General features: G+C 44.1%; 1 protein-coding gene across 9 annotated transcripts in view; it reads left to right on the top strand.

The window, feature by feature from the left end:
- The window catches only part of MAP7D2 (MAP7 domain containing 2), a 112,050-nt gene that overhangs the window by 64,927 nt on the left and 27,133 nt on the right, over positions 1–19,990 (top strand). For 4 of the 9 annotated variants that reach the window (XM_025372058.1, XM_025372056.1, XM_025372053.1 and 1 more), the window contains 2 exons: positions 8,408–8,544; positions 10,277–10,404. In XM_025372058.1, the coding sequence (XP_025227843.1) occupies positions 8,408–8,544; positions 10,277–10,404 (265 nt within the window). Of the gene's footprint in view, positions 1–1,720; positions 1,844–8,383; positions 8,545–10,276; positions 10,405–19,990 lie in introns of all 9 variants that reach the window. The other 5 variants (XM_025372057.1, XM_025372054.1, XM_025372051.1 and 2 more) reach the window with 3 other exon arrangements.

Genomic DNA, 19,990 nt, shown 5'->3' with positions numbered 1-19,990 from the left:
GCTCTTTAGAGTCAGGTCGTTGTTGAATAGAGGCAAGAATTAATGCAGCCTCCCAGTCTGAAAGAGACTGTTCTGTTTTCCACATTGCATGTAGGAGTTAGCCCACCCAGGAATTAGTTAACCAGTGGGCAGATGTGACCATTAAAGTAACTGCCTGGTCAATGATGGAATACAGTTGATTAACCAGAAAGAGCAGAATTGATAAGTTATAGTTACATAGGAGGCTTAGATATGTGAAAAAATGGGGTTCTGCCATCATCTGTGGTTTATAGCCCTGCCCATTTTGTAGATGAAAAGAGAAGCACAGAACTAATGAGGCCTCTAAAAGAGGAAAAGAATGGGTGGCACTCTGTTTTGAGTTGGGAGATGATGTGTATGGGACGTGTGCCAGTTCCAGAACCTGAGGAGATTTAACACGGTCTGCATTCTCACAAAGGCTCAGATAAGTCACTGAAAGTCTGTTTATACCTTTCAGAGTATATAGGTTAAGGAAATAAGGGAAGCTCTCCATGCACTAAATGTTTATTCTAAAGCAACACTGAAGAAGTATCAGGTGCCAGTGGAGTGTTTAGCACAAGTTATCACCAAGGGCAGAGCAAGAGGCTGGTTGCGACTTGGCAGAGGCTGGTGTGCCTTCCTGGTTGTTTCCACTGACACTGACCTTGTACCTCTATCCCAGAGGCATGTTATGTGTGTCAGAGACCCTATAAGGTTCATAACGCTACTGATCTGTGATGCAGTTCATGGTAAGCACCAGGAACCTGGAAGTGATGAAGAGCCGAATACAGAGTGAGGGAAAAGTTAATTCATTGCCATATATAATACATTCTAAACTGATATAAATATTTTGGTCATTGACTTCTAGATTATGAATACTACTATCTTTCATTAAAGCTGATAATCAGTTGGCTGTTTGTATTTTTGTGCCTCTCACTTAATTTTTACCCTTATTGACATGTAAAAAGTATGAAAATATATATTTTTATACTATTACAGGATGACATTTTATTTAAAAATCAGTGTGTTATGAAATGTTTCTTAGCACAGGACCTAAAACAAGTGTTTTATAGGTATAATTTTTTTCTACTTGGAGTAAAGGATTTTTTTTTTTTTTTTTTTTGGAGACAGGCTCTCTGTTGCACAGGCTGGAGTGCAGTGATACAATCTTGGCTCACTGCAAACTCTGCCTCCTGGGCTCAAGCCATCCTCTCACTTCAGCCTCAAGTAGCTGGGACTACAGGTGCACATCACCATGCCCAGCTAATTTTTTTGTATTTTTTGTAGAGACGAGGTTTCGCCATGTTGCCCGGGCTGGTCTCAAATTCTTGAGTTCAAGTGACCCGACTGCCTTGACCTCCCAAAGTGTTGGGATAACAAGCATGAGCCACCATGCCTGGCCATAAATGATTTCCTGAGTCCATATTACATCTGGGAGGTGGGCTAATTCTCTGAGTGATACAGGTCACTGTACTGCAATAGCATATTGAATGGATTCTGGTACCTCGTGACAATTAATGCAGTTTCCCAAACTCTAAAGGACACATTATTTGTTTTATTTTACTATGACAAATTCCAAATCCATCCTTTGTTCAAATATTTTTATTTTCCATGTTTTGCCACCCAAAAGTTAATTTGCACCATGCATTGTGTTATTTAAACGTTTTATTTTGTTTTGTTTTAATTTTGCTTTTTAAAATTTTCATTTGATTCCATCCCTCAGCTCATCGCATGCACCTTAGTCCAATGGAAGCCATTCTTGTTTCGCGACTGTTGACACCCACACAGTCTTCTTTAGCCAGAAGCAGAGCTTCAGTCATGCTCTCTGGGCAGGCCAGTGATTCAGGTAAAAGAGGCTAAGCTGGTAACACCAGGGAAAATGCCCAAAGAGGTTTTGGTCAGCCTAGGATTTACTCCTGAATTTTTGGATTTTGCTTCCTATTTGCTGGCTTTGTGAAATGTCTTCATTGGTTAATAACGTCTTCTACCAGTGTTTTACTGTTTTATGTTTCTTTTGAGTGTCACAGAGGTGAGTAAATTATTTTATGAGTGAGAGCATGTACTTTAGGGGAAGAGAAACCCACTTGATGAACTCTGCAGGTTAGTAGACTTCAGAGATGATGTGGCAAAATAGCCTGTAGACCAGTCTGGGGAGTCCCATAGCCAGCTCTGCCATTCACTAGCTCTCACCATTGGGGGTAAGTTAATTAACTTCTTTAAGCCTCATTTTTCTCATCTATAAGATGGAGCTATTTAAAATTATTGTGAGGATTAAATGAGAGAGTGCACGCAAATGAGATAGCACAATGATTAGCACAGAGTAAAAGCTCAACAGAAGTTTAGAGCTTCACTACTGAAAAAGTGATCCATCGACCAGCAACGGCAGCAGCATCTAGGAGCTTGGTTGGAAGGCCCCACCCAACCTGCACATTGAAGTCTGAGAAACACTGGACCAGACCATCAAAGCTCTGCCTTTATCAAAGCAGATCAAGTCATCATGTCAGGATTCGTGGGGGCTGGGATTCTCTTTGTTTCCAGATGAGCAGCACTGTGTCCACCTACTCTCTATTCTCAAGATAGTGTACTCAGTGTGATGATACATAAATGACATAAAACTTCTGCCTAGTTGTAGCTGCTTCCAAACAGTTATACTGTTTCTGCAAAGAAGTTGTACAGATAGCTAATAAGTTCATAAGATGCTCAACATCATTAATCATTAGGGAAATGCAAATCAAAACCATAGTGGGTTGCCACTTTACACCCACTAGGATGACTACAATTTTTTTAAAAGGGGAAATAACCACATGTTGGTGGAGGTGTGGAGACACTCTTCCCTCACTGCTGGTGGGAATGTGCAGCTGCTGTAGAACATGGTCTGACAGTTCCTCAAAAACTTAAGCATGGAGTTGCCTTACGACCCAGCAATTCCACTTCTAGGTATACAGCCAAGGAAATTAAAAACATATGTTTGCACAAAAACTTACAATAGCCACAAAGTGGAAACAAAATGTGATATACCCATAAAGTAGAATATTATTCAGCTATAAAAAGAAATACAGGCCAGACATGGTGGCTCATGCCTGTAATCCCAGCACTTTGGGAGGCTGATGCGGGCGGTTCACTTGAGGTGGGGAGTTCGAGACCAGTATGGCCAACATAGTGAAACCCCATCTCTACTAAAAATACTAAAAATACAAAAATTAGGTGGGTGTGGTGGTGCACACCTGTAATCCCAGCTACTTGGGAGGCTAAGACAGGAGAATCACTTGAGCCCAGGAAGTGGAGACTGTAGTGAGCCCAGATTGCACCACTGTACTCCAGCTTGGGTGATAGAGTGAGACTCCATCTCAAAAAAAAAAAAAAAAAAAAAAAAATACAGATACATACCGCAAGATAGATGAACCTTGAAAATATTATACTAAGTGAAAGAAACCAGTTGCAAAAGGCCACAAATTGTACGCTTCTATTTACGTGAAATGTCTGAAATAGGAAAATCCGTGAAGATGGACAATAGATGGTGGTTATCAGAGATTGGAGGAGGGAAGGAAGGGGAGTGACTGCTTAACGGACAAAGAGTTTATTTGGGGAATCTTGAAAATGTTTTAGAAGTAGACTGTGGTTATGGTTCCACAACCTTGTGAATGTACTAAAACCTCCAAATTGTGTGTATATGTGTATGTGTATATGTATATGTATATGTATTTAAAGACAGGGTCTTGCTCTTTTACCCTGGGTGGAATGCAGTGATGTGATCATAGCTCACTGCAGCCTCGAACTCCAAGCCCTCCTCTCACCACAGCTTCCCAAGTAGCTGGGACTACAGGCACACACCACCATGCCTGGCTAATTTTTTGGATTCTTTTTTTTTTTTTTTTTTTTTGAGACAGAGTCTCGCTCTGTCGCCCAGGCTGGAGTGCAGTGGCGCAATCTCGGCTCACTGCAAGCTCCGCCTCCCGGGTTCCCGCCATTCTCCTGCCTCAGCCTCCCGAGTAGCTGGGACTACAGGCGCCCGCCACTGCGCCCAGCTAATTTTTTCTATTTTTAGTAGAGACGGGGTTTCACCATGGTCTCGATCTCCTGACCTTGTGATCCGCCCGCCTCGGCCTCCCAAAGTGCTGGGATTACAGGCGTGAGCCACCGCGCCCGGCCTAATTTTTTGGATTCTTTGTAGGGACAGGGTCTCACTATGTTGCTCAGGCTGGTCTCAAACTCTTGGGCTCAAGCGTGACCCATCTGCGTCGGCCTCCCAAAGTGCTAGGATTACAGGTATGAGCCACCATGCTTGTCCTGTACACTTTTTAAAGGGTGAATTTTATGGTATATGAATTATATATCAAAAAACCCTAGCAAGTAGGAAGTACCCCATTTTGAGAATAAGGAATATGTTGCGGTTCCCTAATAGCAACTCCAGGATCAGTGATTTGCTAGGAAGACTCACAGGATCCCCAGTGAAAGGATGCAAGCAAAGTCAGCAAAGGGGAAAGGCACATGGGACAAAGTCTTGGGAAGACCAGGCACAAGCTTCCAACGTCCTCTCCAGTGGAGCCACTCAGGATGCCTTTCACCCCAGCAATGAGTTATGACAACATGTGTGAAATGTTGCCAACCAGGGAAGCTTTTTAGAGACTCGGTGCCCCCGGTTTTTACAGGGGGCTGGTCACATGCACCCCTTGCCCAGCACATACCCAAATTCCAGGTTCCCAGAAGGAAAACAGGTATTCAACATGTTGTTTGTTTATGCCCAGTGAGCCACTCATCAGTTAAAGGCGGGGGTCGTCTCAAAATCTAAGTTCCCAGGTGCCGGTCAGAGGCTAACCTTGTAAGCAGGCTTTTATAGGGACGGCAGTCAGGCCTGCTATGTTAGCTCATTTTTGCACAGCCCACCCACTTGACCCTTGGCCAAGGTGTCTTTACAGAAAATTTTTCAGTGGGGCACCATACAGCAGGGGGTGAGACCATCCTGCAATATTGATCTCAGTTATGTCCTTTAGGGGTTCTGGGACTTAGCAGTTAAAGCAAATCTCATTAACCAGAAAGTCTGTCTTTTTTCTTCTCTTTCTTTCTTTTCTTTCCTATTTATTTATTTATTTATTTATTTATTTATTTTGGAGACAAGGTCTTGCTCTGTTGCTCTTAGCCACGCTGGAGTGCAGTGGCATGATCATGGCTCAACGCATCCTCAACCTCCTGGGCTTAAGTGATCATCCCACCTAAGTCTCCTGAGTAGCTGGGACTATAGGTGTGTGCTACCACACCTAGCTAATTTTTTTTTTTTTTTGTAGAGATAGGGTCTCCCTGTGTTGCCCAGGTTGGTCTCAAACTCTGGGACTCAAGCGATCCTCCCACCTCGGCCTCCCAAAGTGCTGGGATTACAGGCTTAAGCCACTGCACCTGGCCTTAGAAAGGTCTGTTTGGGACAGCCAGGTGACCTCCTCCATCAGTTGCTATATGAATCTTTTTACCTGGCCCGTGGCATCAACTCAGGCCCAGAACAGCTCTGGCCAGTAAGTTGAAACTGATCTGAATGCCTTCCAGGCCTGACGCGGTGTCATGATAATCATGGCACGCACATAGGAACTGTGATCCCCAAGGGCTCATGTGGTTCCCTGGAAACAAAGAGTTGAAGATGTTAGGGCACACTAGCAGGGTTATCATTGGTCAGGCAGTCACCAACGTGGCCTCCCACTGTGGTGACTGGTACCTCAGGGTGCTCAGTCCAGTGCAGGTAATTCAGCTCCGTCCCAGGTTTTATGGGGGCTGCCTGAGGCCATCAGTCCCAAGCAGTTCTACCAGTGACCCTACTTCATCTTCTTGGCAAGTGCAGACGGCATCTGGAGGTGTTCTGTGGGACATACAGGAGCTGGCCCCACCCCTGCTGACTCATAGTCATGCTGTCACGTGCCATCTAGGCTCAGCCATGGGTCTGAGCCCAAGGTGCTTTCAGCACAGGGAGTTTTCCTTCAGGAAGGAGAGCGCTTCCAGGAGCAGTTATGAAAAACAGAGCACAAGTGTCCTTCCCTATCCCTGTATCACCCCAGGTGTTGGATTATGTTGTTTTTCTCCATGTCCTGGTCAATAATCAAAACTTTACATTTTCTTAATCATCCCCTACTCTCACCCAGACCTTTCAAAGAAAGGACAAAAGCATTTGTTAAAACCCATTTTTAATCCAACTTAACCAGAAAGATATATTGTGTTCAGGTATTAGGCTAAAATCCTAAATTTTCAAAACATTTTAAGGTAGGTTTGTACCACCTCTGAGCCCTTTCATCTTGATCATTTATCCAGTGAGCAGCCTAGAAAGGATCAATCCCTTTCCAGTGACAGCTGCATTTAGCAAATTGCTTTACTGACACGTGTAGTGAGAGAAAGGTAGAGGAAATATAGTCAGGATCTCAGTCTATTACAAACTGCAGCTACTCCAGAAAATTAAACACAAAACATCAACAGCAGTGACACTTTCTCCAGAGGGGATGGAGTTCAATCTGTCAGGGATGGCTGAAAGAGTCACATCGCCTGTGATGTGACTTGGAGCTTTTGTAGGAGTCATGTGTTGGGAATATAATCAGACTCCGCATCAGAAATATAGAGCCAATGAGCAGCTTGACTGGATGGTCCCATCAGAGAACAAGCCCTGTCTTGTGGGCACTTGTATGTGACCCAGTCTAGCAGCATCCAGGATCTTTTTATAGTTTTGGGCCCCATGAAGGGCATTCTATATTTATAGTGGTCCCTAGTCAATTTTTAAAACTCAGAAAGCGTGTCTTTTTCTAGAAATTGCCTGTCTTTTCATAGCTCCCTTTTTCCAGAGGCTCCATTACAAAAGTCCTAGCAGAAAAATCTACTACAGAGACTTGTTCTGATTCTAATATTTGGAGTTTAAATTCCAACCTACCCACTGCTGGCAAAAAGCAAGGAAGCTGTGTCTCACTCTCACTTGGAGGAGAAAACAAAAACCAAAAGCATCTCTTGGGCTGAGCTTTTTCCTTCACTTTAGCTAGCGTGCTACAGCCAAAAGCAGCCAGGGGGATCCATTGAGCCAACTCTCTTGGAGCTGCATTGGTCATCTTTAAATTCCATAGGTCACTTTTACCTCTAGCAACAGCTCAGCTGCTGTTTTATACCATGGATAACTTCATAGCCACCCAGGTATCACAAGTTTGTTCTCCTCCCTTTTGTCCTTTTCCCAAAATGTGATTTTACCATGTTTCAGCGAATTAGGGTCATTCCAGCAATTCCCATTTCTGACACTAGTTGTGCCAGAGTTCCCCAAGACCACCCCAGGTTTGATGATTGACTAGGAGAACTTGGAAGAATCAACATAGTTGCATTCATGACTGACTGATTTTTTCTTTCTTAGCTTTTTTTTTTTTTTTTTTTTTTTTTGAGATGGGGTCTTTCTCTGTCACCCAGGTTGGAATGTAGTGGTGTGATCTTGACTCACTGCAGCCTCAACTTTCCAGGCTTAAACGATCCTCCTGCCTCAGCCTGCAGAGTAGCTGGGACTACAGGAGTGTGCCCCCATGCCAAGCTAATTTTGTGTTTTTTGTAGAGCTGGGGTTTCACCATGTTGCCCACACTAGTCTCAACCTCCTGAGCTCAGGTGAGCCACCATGCCCAACCCATGGCTGTGATTTATTATAGTAGGAGGAAACATGAAAAAACTAGCAAATGGAGGAGGTGCATGGGATTAAGTCCAGAGGTAACCAGGTGCAGATTTCCAAGAGTCTTCTCCCAGTGGAGTCACACGGGATGAGCTTAATTCCTCTACCAACACGTTGTGACAACATGTATGAAATGTTGCCAGGCTGGGAAGTTGGCTAGAAACTCATTGCCTAGGGTTTTTACTGGGGGCTAGATATGTAGGTATCCCCTCCCAGGCACATACCCAGATTCCAGACTCCCACAAGAAAAGCAGATGCTTAGCATAAACCATACTGTTTGTATAAACAGTTTAGACATCCATCAGTTAATGGTGGGAACCCTTCCTGAAATCTAAGTTCCCAGATGCCACCCAAGGGCTACCCATGTAAGCAGGCCTTTCCAAGCACAGCAGTCAGATCTGCTATGTTAACCCTTTTGTGCACAAGGAAATCAATGTTTAGAGAGGTTAAATAACCTGCCCAAGGTGATCCAGCTATTAGGTGGCAGTGCTAGGTCTCTGTGGCTCCAAAGTATAGACTTTTAACCCCTGAAATAAACTTGAATAAACTTGACTCCTGAGTATGGGAGCCTTTTTAGGGTAAGATCCATCCTGTGTACAATAGAAAAGTATGATATTGATTGCCCAGGTCGTATTTTAACAGAAATGTGTTCTTCCCACCTCTGCTCTACTTTTTCCATCTGTACTCTCTGTCCTTCTGGCTGTTATACTGTAACTTTCTAGTATTCCCTGTCTGTCCTCGTTTAGCTCCTCTTGGCCCTCTTAACCCTTCTTACAAGTCTTCACCCACTCGAAACATTGAGAAGAAGAAAGCTACATCTACATCTATATCTGGCGCAGGAGATGTTGGGAAAGAAGCCCTTGCAGGAGGAGAGGCCTCTCTGGTAGGTTTAAAATCACCCACCCACTCACTCCTACAAACCGTGTTCTGTCTGATGGTGTTATTACTTCTGTGCTTGACCTGGGCTCTCTGTTTCCATCAATCTCCTGGGACTGCTCAAAGCAGGAAAGGGTAGATTTAGTTCAAAATTTTAACCAACCTTTGAAAATCACTTAAGTTTTTGCATCATCTTAAGTCTTAGTACCTTGGAGCAAATTCTTAATGATGTCCTTGTCACAACCTGCCCTCCAGAGGACAGGAATCAGAAGGAATGTTCTAAATATCCTCTGTCTTCCTCTTTACGGATATCTGATTCTGGGTCAGTCTTGCCTGTGCACCTAACTAGAACTGAGAATCTACATCAACTTTTACCTACAAAAGTAATCATTAAATATTCTTTTGAGATGAAGTCTTTTTATGTTGCCCAGGCTGACCTTGAATTCCTAGGCTCAAGTAATCCTCCTGCCTCAACCTCCTGAGTAGCTGGGACTACAGGCACGTGTTACTATGCCAAGCTTAAACATTTTTGATGGCTTATGGGTACTATCAGTAAATTAAATGTTGAGCAGGCACCCCCAATTGTGTCTGTTTATTTAGAAATTACACAATGCCATACTACTTTTGTTAGTTATCAATTGCTACTTAACAAATCACCTCAAACCTTGGCAGCTTAAAATAACAAATATCTATTAACGCATGGGTTCTTTGGGTCAGAAATTCGGAGTGACTTAGTGGTTCTGGGTACAAGGTCTTTCATGAGGTGTGGTCAAGATGTTGGCCAGGGCTGCATCATCTGAAAGCACAGCTGGGCCTCGTCTGAGATGGCTCATTCATGGCTGTTGGCAGGAGGCCTCAGTTCCTCACTGCATGGGCCTGTCCATAAAGCTGCTTGAGTATCCAAATGATGCCACAGCTGGCTTCCCTCCAGGCAAGCTATCGGGAAGCTGCAGTGTCCTTTAAGTCACTAAGATCAACCCACGCTCAAGGGGAGAGGAATTAAGCCTCACCTGTTGAAGGGAGGAATATCAAATAATGTCAGGACTTATTTTAAAACTACTGCATTTTATAATGCCATATTTTCTTTTCAAATCTGTTGTGGCTCTTAGAAGTGCATGTTTTAGACTCTTGGATTTTACTATACAGTGGATTAGTGTTGAAAGGGATTGATGGATGTGAGTGTGGGGGCCAAATGAGGACTTGCTACAGAAAAGTGTGATAGGGAGAGAAGGGAGCTAACCTTTGTGGATCACTTTCTGCTGGCTAGGCACTGATGTCTGTTCCCTTTTGCCAGGGGAGGTAATGGGAAGACCTACAGGACTAGATGGGGTTGCAGACCCCATTATACCATGTATACCATCAGGGGCCACAGCTCACTGTGTTGGATGTTATAACCACATTTTCACCCACTTGTAATTTTTTGTAGTGATTTTACATCTTTGTACTCTTTTCAGTTCCTATAAGTCTAGAACCATAATATGATTGTGTTGTTAACTCTTTGAAAGATAACAAGGAGAAGGAAATCTTTGCATTTTGAGGCTGATTTTTTTTTAACTGGATAATGTAAATGTGATGACCTCATCCTGCCTCCCTGCAAAGATGCCTGTCATGTGAAGCATTATAGCTTCATATCGATCCCTCTGAAAGAAAGCTGTGCATTGTTCCATCTGGAGTATTAGTCTCATAAACTGTGGAAGTAGGGCCAGTCACGGACTGTAGCTATCCTGTGTCCCCTACAGGTGGAGAAGGTGAAGCGGGGGCAGCGAACAGCAACTTCTCTTCCGGTTGTGAACTTCGGGTCCCCTCTGAGAAGATGCGAGTTTTCTGGAGGCATTCCTAAGAGACCATCTTCTCCTGTGATATCCAAGTAAGCATGTCTCCCCTTTGCCAGACAGTCTGACTGTCATGAGTCTGTTTGCTAGGGCTTTGTGCCATCCAGTGTTACAGCTCCTGCTCCCCCGTGAGGCATGGCCAGCCAGAAGAGGTAAGTGAGAGACATGTTGGCCTTGGAGTTACCTGGCTTGACTCTCTGTGTATCTTCTGAGTGAAAGATCCTTTGCTAAGGGACCCCAGTGCATAACAGGGCTTTTATTTACCAAGATGATGCATTCAGCATTTTCTCTTTAGGTCCATGAATTCCATTTTCTGGTATTCTTCTTTTTCCAGTTGCATTTGGATTTCAGTGATTGCATTGGACTTGGGCTCCTCCTCACATTCTCCCCCACCTTGTTGTCTCTCTCTTTAATAGAGAGACAATAATAACTTGTCAGCCATGATCAGCAGTATTTTAATGAAGCAAATATATATGTGTGTGTTTTTAAGAAATGGGGTCTGACCAGGCGCGGTGGCTCACGCCTGTAATCCCAGCACTTTGGAAGGCCAAGGCGGGCGGATCACGAGGTCAGGAGATCAAGACCATCCTGGCTAACACGGTGAAACCCTGTCTCTACTAAAAATACAAAAAATTAGCCGGGTGTGGTGGCGGGCGCCTGTAGTCCCAGCTACTCAGGAGGCTGAGGCAAGAGAATGGCATGAACCGGGGAGGCAGAGCTTGCAGTGAGCCGACATCACGCCACTGCACTCCAGCCTGGGTGACAGAGCGAGACGCCATCTCAAAAAAAAAAAAAAAAAGAAAGAAAGAAAAAAGAAATGGGGTCTTGTTGTATTGCCCAGGCCTGGAGTGCACTGACTGTTCACAGGCATAATCACACCACGCTATAGCCTCCAACTCCTGGGCTCAGGTGATCCCCCCGCCTCAGTCTCCCAAGTAGCTGGGACCTCTGTACCCATGCACCCTATGCCACCATGCCTAATTTTTGTTAGGAACTAGGTAAACTCACCAATGAAACCATGTGACTGAAAAATTTACGATAACTATGTGACCACCAACGTCTTAAGTCATTAAAATATTTTACTGGCAGTAACTGACAAGACTCAGTAAATAACTCAGTCCAGTAGGACAGTGGAAACCATCTTTAGTAGGACAGAGAAAGAAAGAGAAATATGATTTAATTTGGGAAAATAGGAAAGTTTTTATATAGAGGGAATCATATGAACCTTATTCAGTGTATCAGTTTAGTTCAGAGAATGTTGGATAAAACACAAATTTAATGAACACTTGCAAATTTGTCAAAAATATTTAAAGATGACATCAGCTCTTAAATTTCCAACGTGTTGCTTTCTAACAGAGACTTTTTCACTACTATTAATATTTTTTTTAGAGATCACTATGGTTTTGATACACTACTAATACCTGCCATTGATGTGTTTGTCCTCCATAAGGAAAATCTTTCCATAGCACATCACTGAATTAAAAGCCCACTTTTCTTTCTTTCTTTATTTTTAGTTCATGCAACCTCTCTGTGCTAGTATTGTCCATCTTTGGTTATGGTATTGTTATCTTACCACCTCTTTAAATTTATTGTGTGGGCTCTACAATCCATTTCCCTCTGTCTTATTTCTGAGCCTTTTTCAGCTTCCACCCATGCATCATTACTCTGGTGTTAATTTTGGACATTTACATTAACAGAAAAGCCTAGTTTACACTGAGACTTTTACAGGTTCCACCCTCTCTCTTGCTGGAATTTGGACTCATGGTCCCTGCAGGGATACTAGCTTGCAAGTTTCGTCATCGTTATTATAAATGGTAGTATCTTCTATAGAAATGAGAATTATAGGTATACCTAATTTTGTCGTACTTTGCACTTCGCAAATACTGTTTTTGTTGTTGTTGTTGTTGTTGTTTGTTGTTTTACAAATTGAAGGTTTGTGGCAACCCTGCATTGAACATGTCTATCAATGCCATTTTTCCAATAGTGTGTGCTCACTTCTTGTCTCTGTGTCACATTCTGGTAATTCTCAAAATATCCAAACTTTGTTATTAAAGCCATCATGGTGATCTGTGATCAATGATCTTTGATGTTACTGTTGTAATTGTTTTGGGGTGCCATGAATTGCACCCATGTAAGATGGCAAACTTAATGTGTGTGTTCTGACAGCTCCACTGACAGGCCATTCCCCCATCTCCCTCTCCTCGGATCTCTCTACACCCTGAGACACAGTAATATTGAAATGAGGCCAATTAATAACCCAACAATGGCCTCTTAGTGTCCAAGTGAAAGGAAGAGCCACAGATCTCTCACTTTAAATCAAAAGCTAGAAATGATTGAGCTTAGTGAGGAAGGCACATCAAAAGCTGACATGATTGAAGGGTAGGCCTCTAGCACCAGTTAGCCAAGTCGTGAATGCAAAGGAAAAGTTATTGAAGGAAATTAAAAGTGCTACTCCAGTGAACACACAAACCATAAGAAAGGGAAACAGCCTGTATTAGTAAGGGTTCTCCAGAGGGACAGAACTAATAGGATAGATGTATGTATAAAGGGGAGTTTATTAAGGAATATTGACTCACACAATCACAAGGTAAAGTCCCACAATAGGCCATCTGCAAGCTGAGGAGCAAGGAAGCCAGTCCGAGTCCCAAAACCTCAAAAGTAGGGAAGCTGACAGTGCAGCCTTAATTCTGTGGTCGAAGGTCCAAGAGTCCAAAAGCTGAAGAACTTGGAGTTCGATGTTTGAGGGCAGGAAGCATCCAGCATGGGAGAAGTAGGCCAGAAGACTAAACCAGTCTAATCGTCCTTCCATGCTCTTCACCTGCGTTTTTTGTTGTTTTGTTTTTTTTTTTTTTTTTTTGTGAGATGGAGTGTTGCTCTGTTGCCAGGCTGGAGTGGAGTGGCACGATCTCAGCTCACTGCAACCTCCGCCTCCGCCTCCCAGGTTCGAGCAATTCCCCTGCCTCAGCCTCCCAAGTAGCTGAGATTACAGGCATGCACCACCGTGCCCAGCTGATTTTTTTTATATTTTAGTAGAAACGGGGTTTCACCATATTGGCCAGGATGGTCTCCATCTCCTGACCTTGTGATCCACCCACCTCGGCCTCCCAAAGTGCTGGGATTACAGGTGTGAGCCACCTCCACCTGCTTTTATCCTAACCATGCTGACAGCTGATTAGATGGTGCCCACCTACGTTGAGGCTAGGTCTGCTTCTTCCAGTCCACTGACTCAAATGTTAATCTCCTTGGCAACACCCTCACAGACACACCCAGGAACAATACTTTGCATCCTTCAATCCAATCTGGTTGAAACTCAATATTAACCATCACAAGTCCACCTCTTGTCAAGTTGAACCCATACACATCTCCTGAGATCATACATAATCTTCAAATAAAGACAAATAATAAGGTCATAATTACACCTATCCTTGCTATAACTGGAAGCACACCAATCCCCAACCCAAATGCTATTACATAAAATTAACACTTAAATGCTAATATGATGTCAGTAAATCTTATGTCACATGATAAAGGAAAAAGAAAGGAAATGAAGGTAGTTTCTTCATCCACCATGACGGTGGATAAGGCATTCCATGGGTCCACAGATGGTAGTCTTGGCAGAAGCATTGCATGCAGGATAGACAAACCTATATCCAGAGTAAGTGTCTACATGCACAAACATGTTCTTAACAAAATAAGAAAGAAATACTCATGCAATTACAGTCCTCGTTTCTGCAACTGGTCCTGTGATCGTAGCTGGTATTGATGACTCCCTTCTTCTACTATCCATTGTGTATTCTCTTTGCCTTCAGCAAGCACCTCAGCAGGTCGTTGTCTTTTACCTGGTGGAGTGACCCAAAGTTTCATTAGTGAAGGGTCTGGGCCATTTGTAGTCCTGCCTAGATTGGGCTGTTGTAGTGTTCCATTGATCTTAATCACAGGGCATGGTAATACTAAGAGATGCCCTAAGGGATCTCCTGTATTCCACCATATTCTTCCTTACCTCCATTGTGGAGTAGTAGACTGATTTCATCTTGATAGTCTGGGTCAATCACCCCAGTCAACACTAACTGTCTTCTTAGCCTGTTGACTTAGAGGTAGGAGGAGCCTAAAGTGTCCAGGTGGCAATCTTTGTTGTGTGGTGGCAACATTCCTCCTGCTGCAACTAAGACCTCTAGGCCAGCAGAACATAATGTTGTGGGAACAGGAAGCAAAAATTTTGCTAATGGATCGCTAGGGGTGATGGTGAGTGGTGTCACTTCCATTTTCACCCCTTGATTCCTGGACCCATGAATTCTGGCTATGGGAGAAACAGTACCATATATAGGACGTTGATTCAGAACATACACAGCCTTCTGAAGAACTTTGCCCCAGCCCTGCGAACTATTGTCACCTAGTTGGCATTGTAATTGTGACTTCAAAAGGCCATTCCACTGTTCTATCAATCCAGCTGCTTCAGGATAATGGGGAATATGTTAAGACCAGTGAATTCCATGAGCATGAGCCCACTGCTGTACTTCTGTAGCCGTAAAGTGAGTGCCCTGTTCAGAGGCAATGCTATGTGGAATACCATGATGGTGGATAAGGCATTCCATGGGTCCACAGATGGTAGTCTTGGCAGAAGCATTGTGTGCAGGATAGACAAACCTATATCCAGAGTAAGTATCTATTCCAGTGAGTACAAACTGCTGCCCTTTCCATGATGGAAGAGGTCCAGTATAATCAACCTGCCACCAAGTAGTTGACTGATCACCTTGAGGAATGGTGCATATCGAGGGCTCAGAATTGGTCTCTGCTGCTGGCAAATTGGGCACTCAGCAGTGGCCGTAGCTAGGTCAGCCTTGGTGAGCGGAAATCTGTGTTGCTGAGCCCGTGTGTAACCTCCATCCCTGCCACCATGGCCACTTTGTTCATGGACCCATTGTGCAATGACAGGGGAAAGAGGCTGAGTGGTGTCCATAGAACGAGTCATCCTATCCACTTGATTATTAAAATCCTCCTTTACTGAGGTCACCCACTGGTGAGTATTCACATGGGATACAAATATCCTCAGTTTTTGACCCCTCAGAAAGGTCCACCCACATACCTCTTCACCAGATTTCTTTGTCACCAATTTTCCAATCATACTTCTTCCAAGTCCCTAACCAGCCAAACCATTGGCTACAGCCCATGAATCAGTATATAATCACATATCTGGCCATTTCTCCTTCCAAGTAAAGTGCATAACAAGGTGCAGTGCTCGGAGTTGTGCCCACTGGGAAGATTTCCCTTCGCCACTGTCCTTCAGGAATGTCCCAGAAAGGGGCTGTAGTGCCGTAGCTGTCCACTTTCAGGTGGTGCCTGCATATCATCCACAGCCATCTGTAAATCAGGCCCTAGTCTTCTCTTCCTCTGTCAACTGATCATAGGGAACCCCCCACCCCTGCCATGAGGCCATTGGTGCAGGCTGGGGGAGAGAAGGCAGGGTGGCAGGGCATTTGAGCCACTTCCTCATGTAATTTACTTGTGCCCTCAGGACCTGCTTGAACCCGATCATGTATATACCACTTCCATTTGATGATGGAATACTGCTGTGCACACCCCGCTTTATGGCTAGATAGGTCAGAAAGCACCCAGTTCATGATAGGCAGTTCAGATGGCAAGGACTGGCTTCCTTGCTCCTCAGCTTACAGATGTCCCATTGTGGGACTTCACCTTGTGATTGCGAGTCAGCACTCCTTAATAAGCTCCCCTTTATATATACATCTATCCTATTACTTCTGTCCCTCTAGAACTATTTTGGTACCAGGAGTAGTTCTAGAGGAACAGAATATTAAGGATGGAGTTCTTTCGTTGGTTTTGGGGTTTCTGGAGTTGGCTTCTCAGAAGCAAGATCACAACTGACTTTGTGCTGTTTCTTTGAAGTTGAAAATCCTTTTTTTTTTTTTTTTTTTTTTGAGATGGAGTCTCGCACTGTCCCCTGGGCTGGAGTGCAGTGGTGCAATCTCAGCTCACTGCAACCTCCACCTCCCAGGTTCAAGTGATTCTCCTGCCTCAGCCTCCCGAGTAGCTGGGATTACAGGCATGGGCCACCATGCCCGGCTAATTTTTGTATTTTTCGTAGAGATGGGGTTTCACCATGTTGGCCAGGCTGGTCTCGAATTCCTGACCTCGTGATCCACCTGCCCTTGGCCTCCCAAAGTGCTGGGATTACAGGCATGAGCCACTGCGCCTGGCCAAAAATCTTTTTTTAAAAAACTTTTGTTTTAGTTTCAGGGGCACGTGTGCAGGTTTGTTCTATAGATGAATTGCGTGTCATAGGCCAGGCGTGGTGGCTAACACCTATAATCCCAGCACTTTGGGAGGCCAAAGCGGGTGGATCACAAGGTCAGGTGTTCGAGACCAGCCTGACCAACATAGTGAAACCCCATGTCTTTGAAAAATACAAAACATTAGCCAGGCGTGGTGGCCTGTGCCTGTAATCCCAGCTACTCGGGAGGCTGAGGCAGGAGAATTGCTTGAACCCAGGAGGTGGAGGTTGCAGTGAGCTGAGATCGCGCCACTGCACTCCAGCCCGGACAATAGTGCAAGACTCTGTCTCAAAAAATAAAAAATAAAGTAAATTGCATGTCACAGGGTTTTGGTGTACATATTATTTTGCCACCCAGGTTAGTTAAGCATAGTACCCAATGGGTAGTTTTTTTATTCTCACCCTCCTCCCACACTCCACCCTCAAGTAGGCCCCAATATCTGTTGTTCCCTTCTTCATGTGCAAGTGTACTCATTGTTTAGCTCCCATTAATAAGTGAGAATATACAGTGTCTGGTTTTCTGTTTCTGCATTTGTTCACTTAGAATAATGTGAAGTCGAAAATGTTGAAAAAGATTGTGTTTCTAGAACTATTTTATACACACACACACACACACACACACACACATATATATATATATATATATATTTTTTTTTTTTTTTTTGAGACCAAGTCTCACTCTGTTGCCCAGGCTGGAGTGCAATGGCATGATCTCGGCTCACTGCAACCTCTGCCTCCCAGGTTCAAGCGATTCTCCTGCCTCAGCCTCCCGAGTAGCTGGGACTACAAGTGTGTGCCACCACACCCACCTAATTTTTTTTGTGTGTGTGTGTTTTTTTTTTAGTAGAGATGGGTTTTCACCATGTTAACCAGGATGATCTCGATCTCCTGACCTTGTGATCCCCCTGCCTCAGCCTCCCAAAGTGCTGAGATTACAGGTGTGAGCCACCACGCCTGGCCAACTATTTTAAAGGACACATCATCTGAGTTTTGTAAAAGCTGTCCCTGATCAAAGAGACTTGGTTAAAATTCCAGACTTTTTTATGCAGTTTAATTTTGAGAAAAAAATTTAATTTCCACTCTGTCTAGTGTTCCACTAGAACACTAGTAGGCACTTAGTAGGTACATTAAATATTTGTGGAATGAATGAATGCAGGTCACTATGCCCAGTGTCTCAGAGAATCTCCAAATGAGTGAGAAGAGTCCCTATTTCAAGGAACCTCCAGCAAGGTGGGGGGAGCCTTGTACACAGTTGAGCACAGTACAGGCCCTAATCCAAAGAGCTACCCATCTGCTCAGGACTCTGGTCAGTCATCGTCCTCTCCAGAGCCAGCCAAAGCTGAATTCACCCCCTTCTCTGTGTTGACAGAGCATCGTGTGCAGTGCTGTCTCACTCACTCACTTAACATCCAGCCCTCTTCTAAGGGCTGATGATGCAAAAGTCCCTGCCCTCCTGGAGCTTATGTGACGGTGAACAGCATGGATAAGATCAGGTGGCGATAAGCACTGTGAAAAAAAATTAAACCGGTTCAGATGACAGAGTGGTGGAAGGGAGTAGCTGGATAAGGTGGTCAGGAAAGGATTCTCTGAGAAGGTGACATTATGGCAGAGCCGTGCATGAAACTAGGGCATAGGCATGGTTGGTCTATGCCTCATTGCTTGGTGTTAATGTTTTATACTTAGCAATCTCCTGCTAGACTGCTATGAGGTTGGAAACTGTCTTGATTTATTGTTGCACAGTAGGTGCTCAGTATGTGTGTGTGTTAGTCTGTTTGGCTGCTAAACTGAGTGGCTTATAAACAACAGAAATGTATTCCTCACAGTTCTGGAGGCTGGAAAGTCCATGATCAAGGTATGACCAGATTCAGTGTCTCGTGTGGGCCCATTTCTTGATTCATGAACAACCATCTTCTCAATGTGTCCTCACATAATGGAAGGGGAGCAAGGGAGCTCTCTGGGGTCTCTTTTATAAGGACACTAATGCCATTCAGGAGGGTTCCACCTTCATGACCTAATCACCTCCCAAAGGCCCTACCTCCTAATGCCACCACCATGGGGTTAGGGTTTCAACTTACATATTTTGAGGAGACACAAACATTCAGACATAGCAGTGGTATGGGATGCAAGTAAGAAGGGAAGGAGAAGCTAGAGGGCCAGGGTAGGGTTGCCTGGCAGATAGGGAAAATGCTGAGACCAGACCTGCTCGAGGACTTTGTCCTTTGCTCACTTCTGAGCTCAAACGACCCGCCTGCCTCTGCCTCCCAAAGTGCTGGGGTTACAGGCGCGAGCCACTGCGCATGGCCAGTTGTATCATTCTTTTTATTTTTTATTTTTATTTTTGGAGACAGGGTCTCACTCTGTCGCCCAGGCTGGAGTGCAGTGGCACAGTCTCTGCTCACAGCAACCTTTGCCTCGCAGGTTCAAGCAATTTTCCTGCCTCAGCCTCCCAAGTAGCCGGGATTATAGGCATGCACCACCACGTCTGGCTAATTTTTGTATATTTAGTAGAGACGGGGTTTCACTGTATTGGCCAGGCTGGTTTTGAACTCCTGACCTCAAGTGATCCACCTGCCTTGACCTTCCAAAGTGCTGTGATTACAGGCGTGAGCCACCGTGCCCGGCCATTTATCTCATTCTTTATACTTTACATGTTTTGTAAATATTCTCTTGCATACTCAATGTTGGAAAAACATAATAAAAAAGACTTACTTGATTTTTAGAATGGTGCCACACACAAAACAAACCCCCACCAAAACTGGTATTTTTGACATTCCTTCTGTGCAGACCAAGTGTGTGATTTTAAAAACACACTGGAAATGATGTGGCTTTGAAAAGGGGCTCAGTTAGCCCTTTGAACTCCCCCATCCAGAATCCCAGGCAGGTCGTGTGATTAATGATCTCTTTTCCTGTGACCACCTAAGCTCTGACAGTGCATTATTCTCCTGCCTGATCTCAGATAAATTAAGCCACTGTTGGGTGGCTGTGCATGTTAATAGCATTGCTCTTTTAAACGTTCAAGTTTATTTTTATTGTTTTCATCGTTGGGTACTTGCATGGGTTTTAGGAAACTAGATTCAACAACACTCTGAAAGACATAGATGGAGCATAGCTTTGTTCCCGTAACCTCAAGAAAAGAAATCCAGTGTGGCCAAGTGGATTTGTCCAGCCTGTCTCTGCCTCTGAGTGTTGATGCTGCCTGTACTTCCAGGTCTTCAGCGTGAAATATTCTCTAATGGTTTTATATTCTTAGAAATATATTCTAAGTCAGTTTGGTCATTATGATAGGCAATATTTCAGCCATCTATTGCTGCTGTTACAAAGCCCCCAAAATTGAG

Source organism: Theropithecus gelada, chromosome X, assembly GCF_003255815.1.
Source record: "Theropithecus gelada isolate Dixy chromosome X, Tgel_1.0, whole genome shotgun sequence".
Taxonomy (NCBI): Eukaryota; Metazoa; Chordata; class Mammalia; order Primates; family Cercopithecidae; genus Theropithecus; species Theropithecus gelada.
Note: the sequence above shows the minus strand (reverse complement) of the source record. Positions and strands in the feature narration are given on the sequence as shown.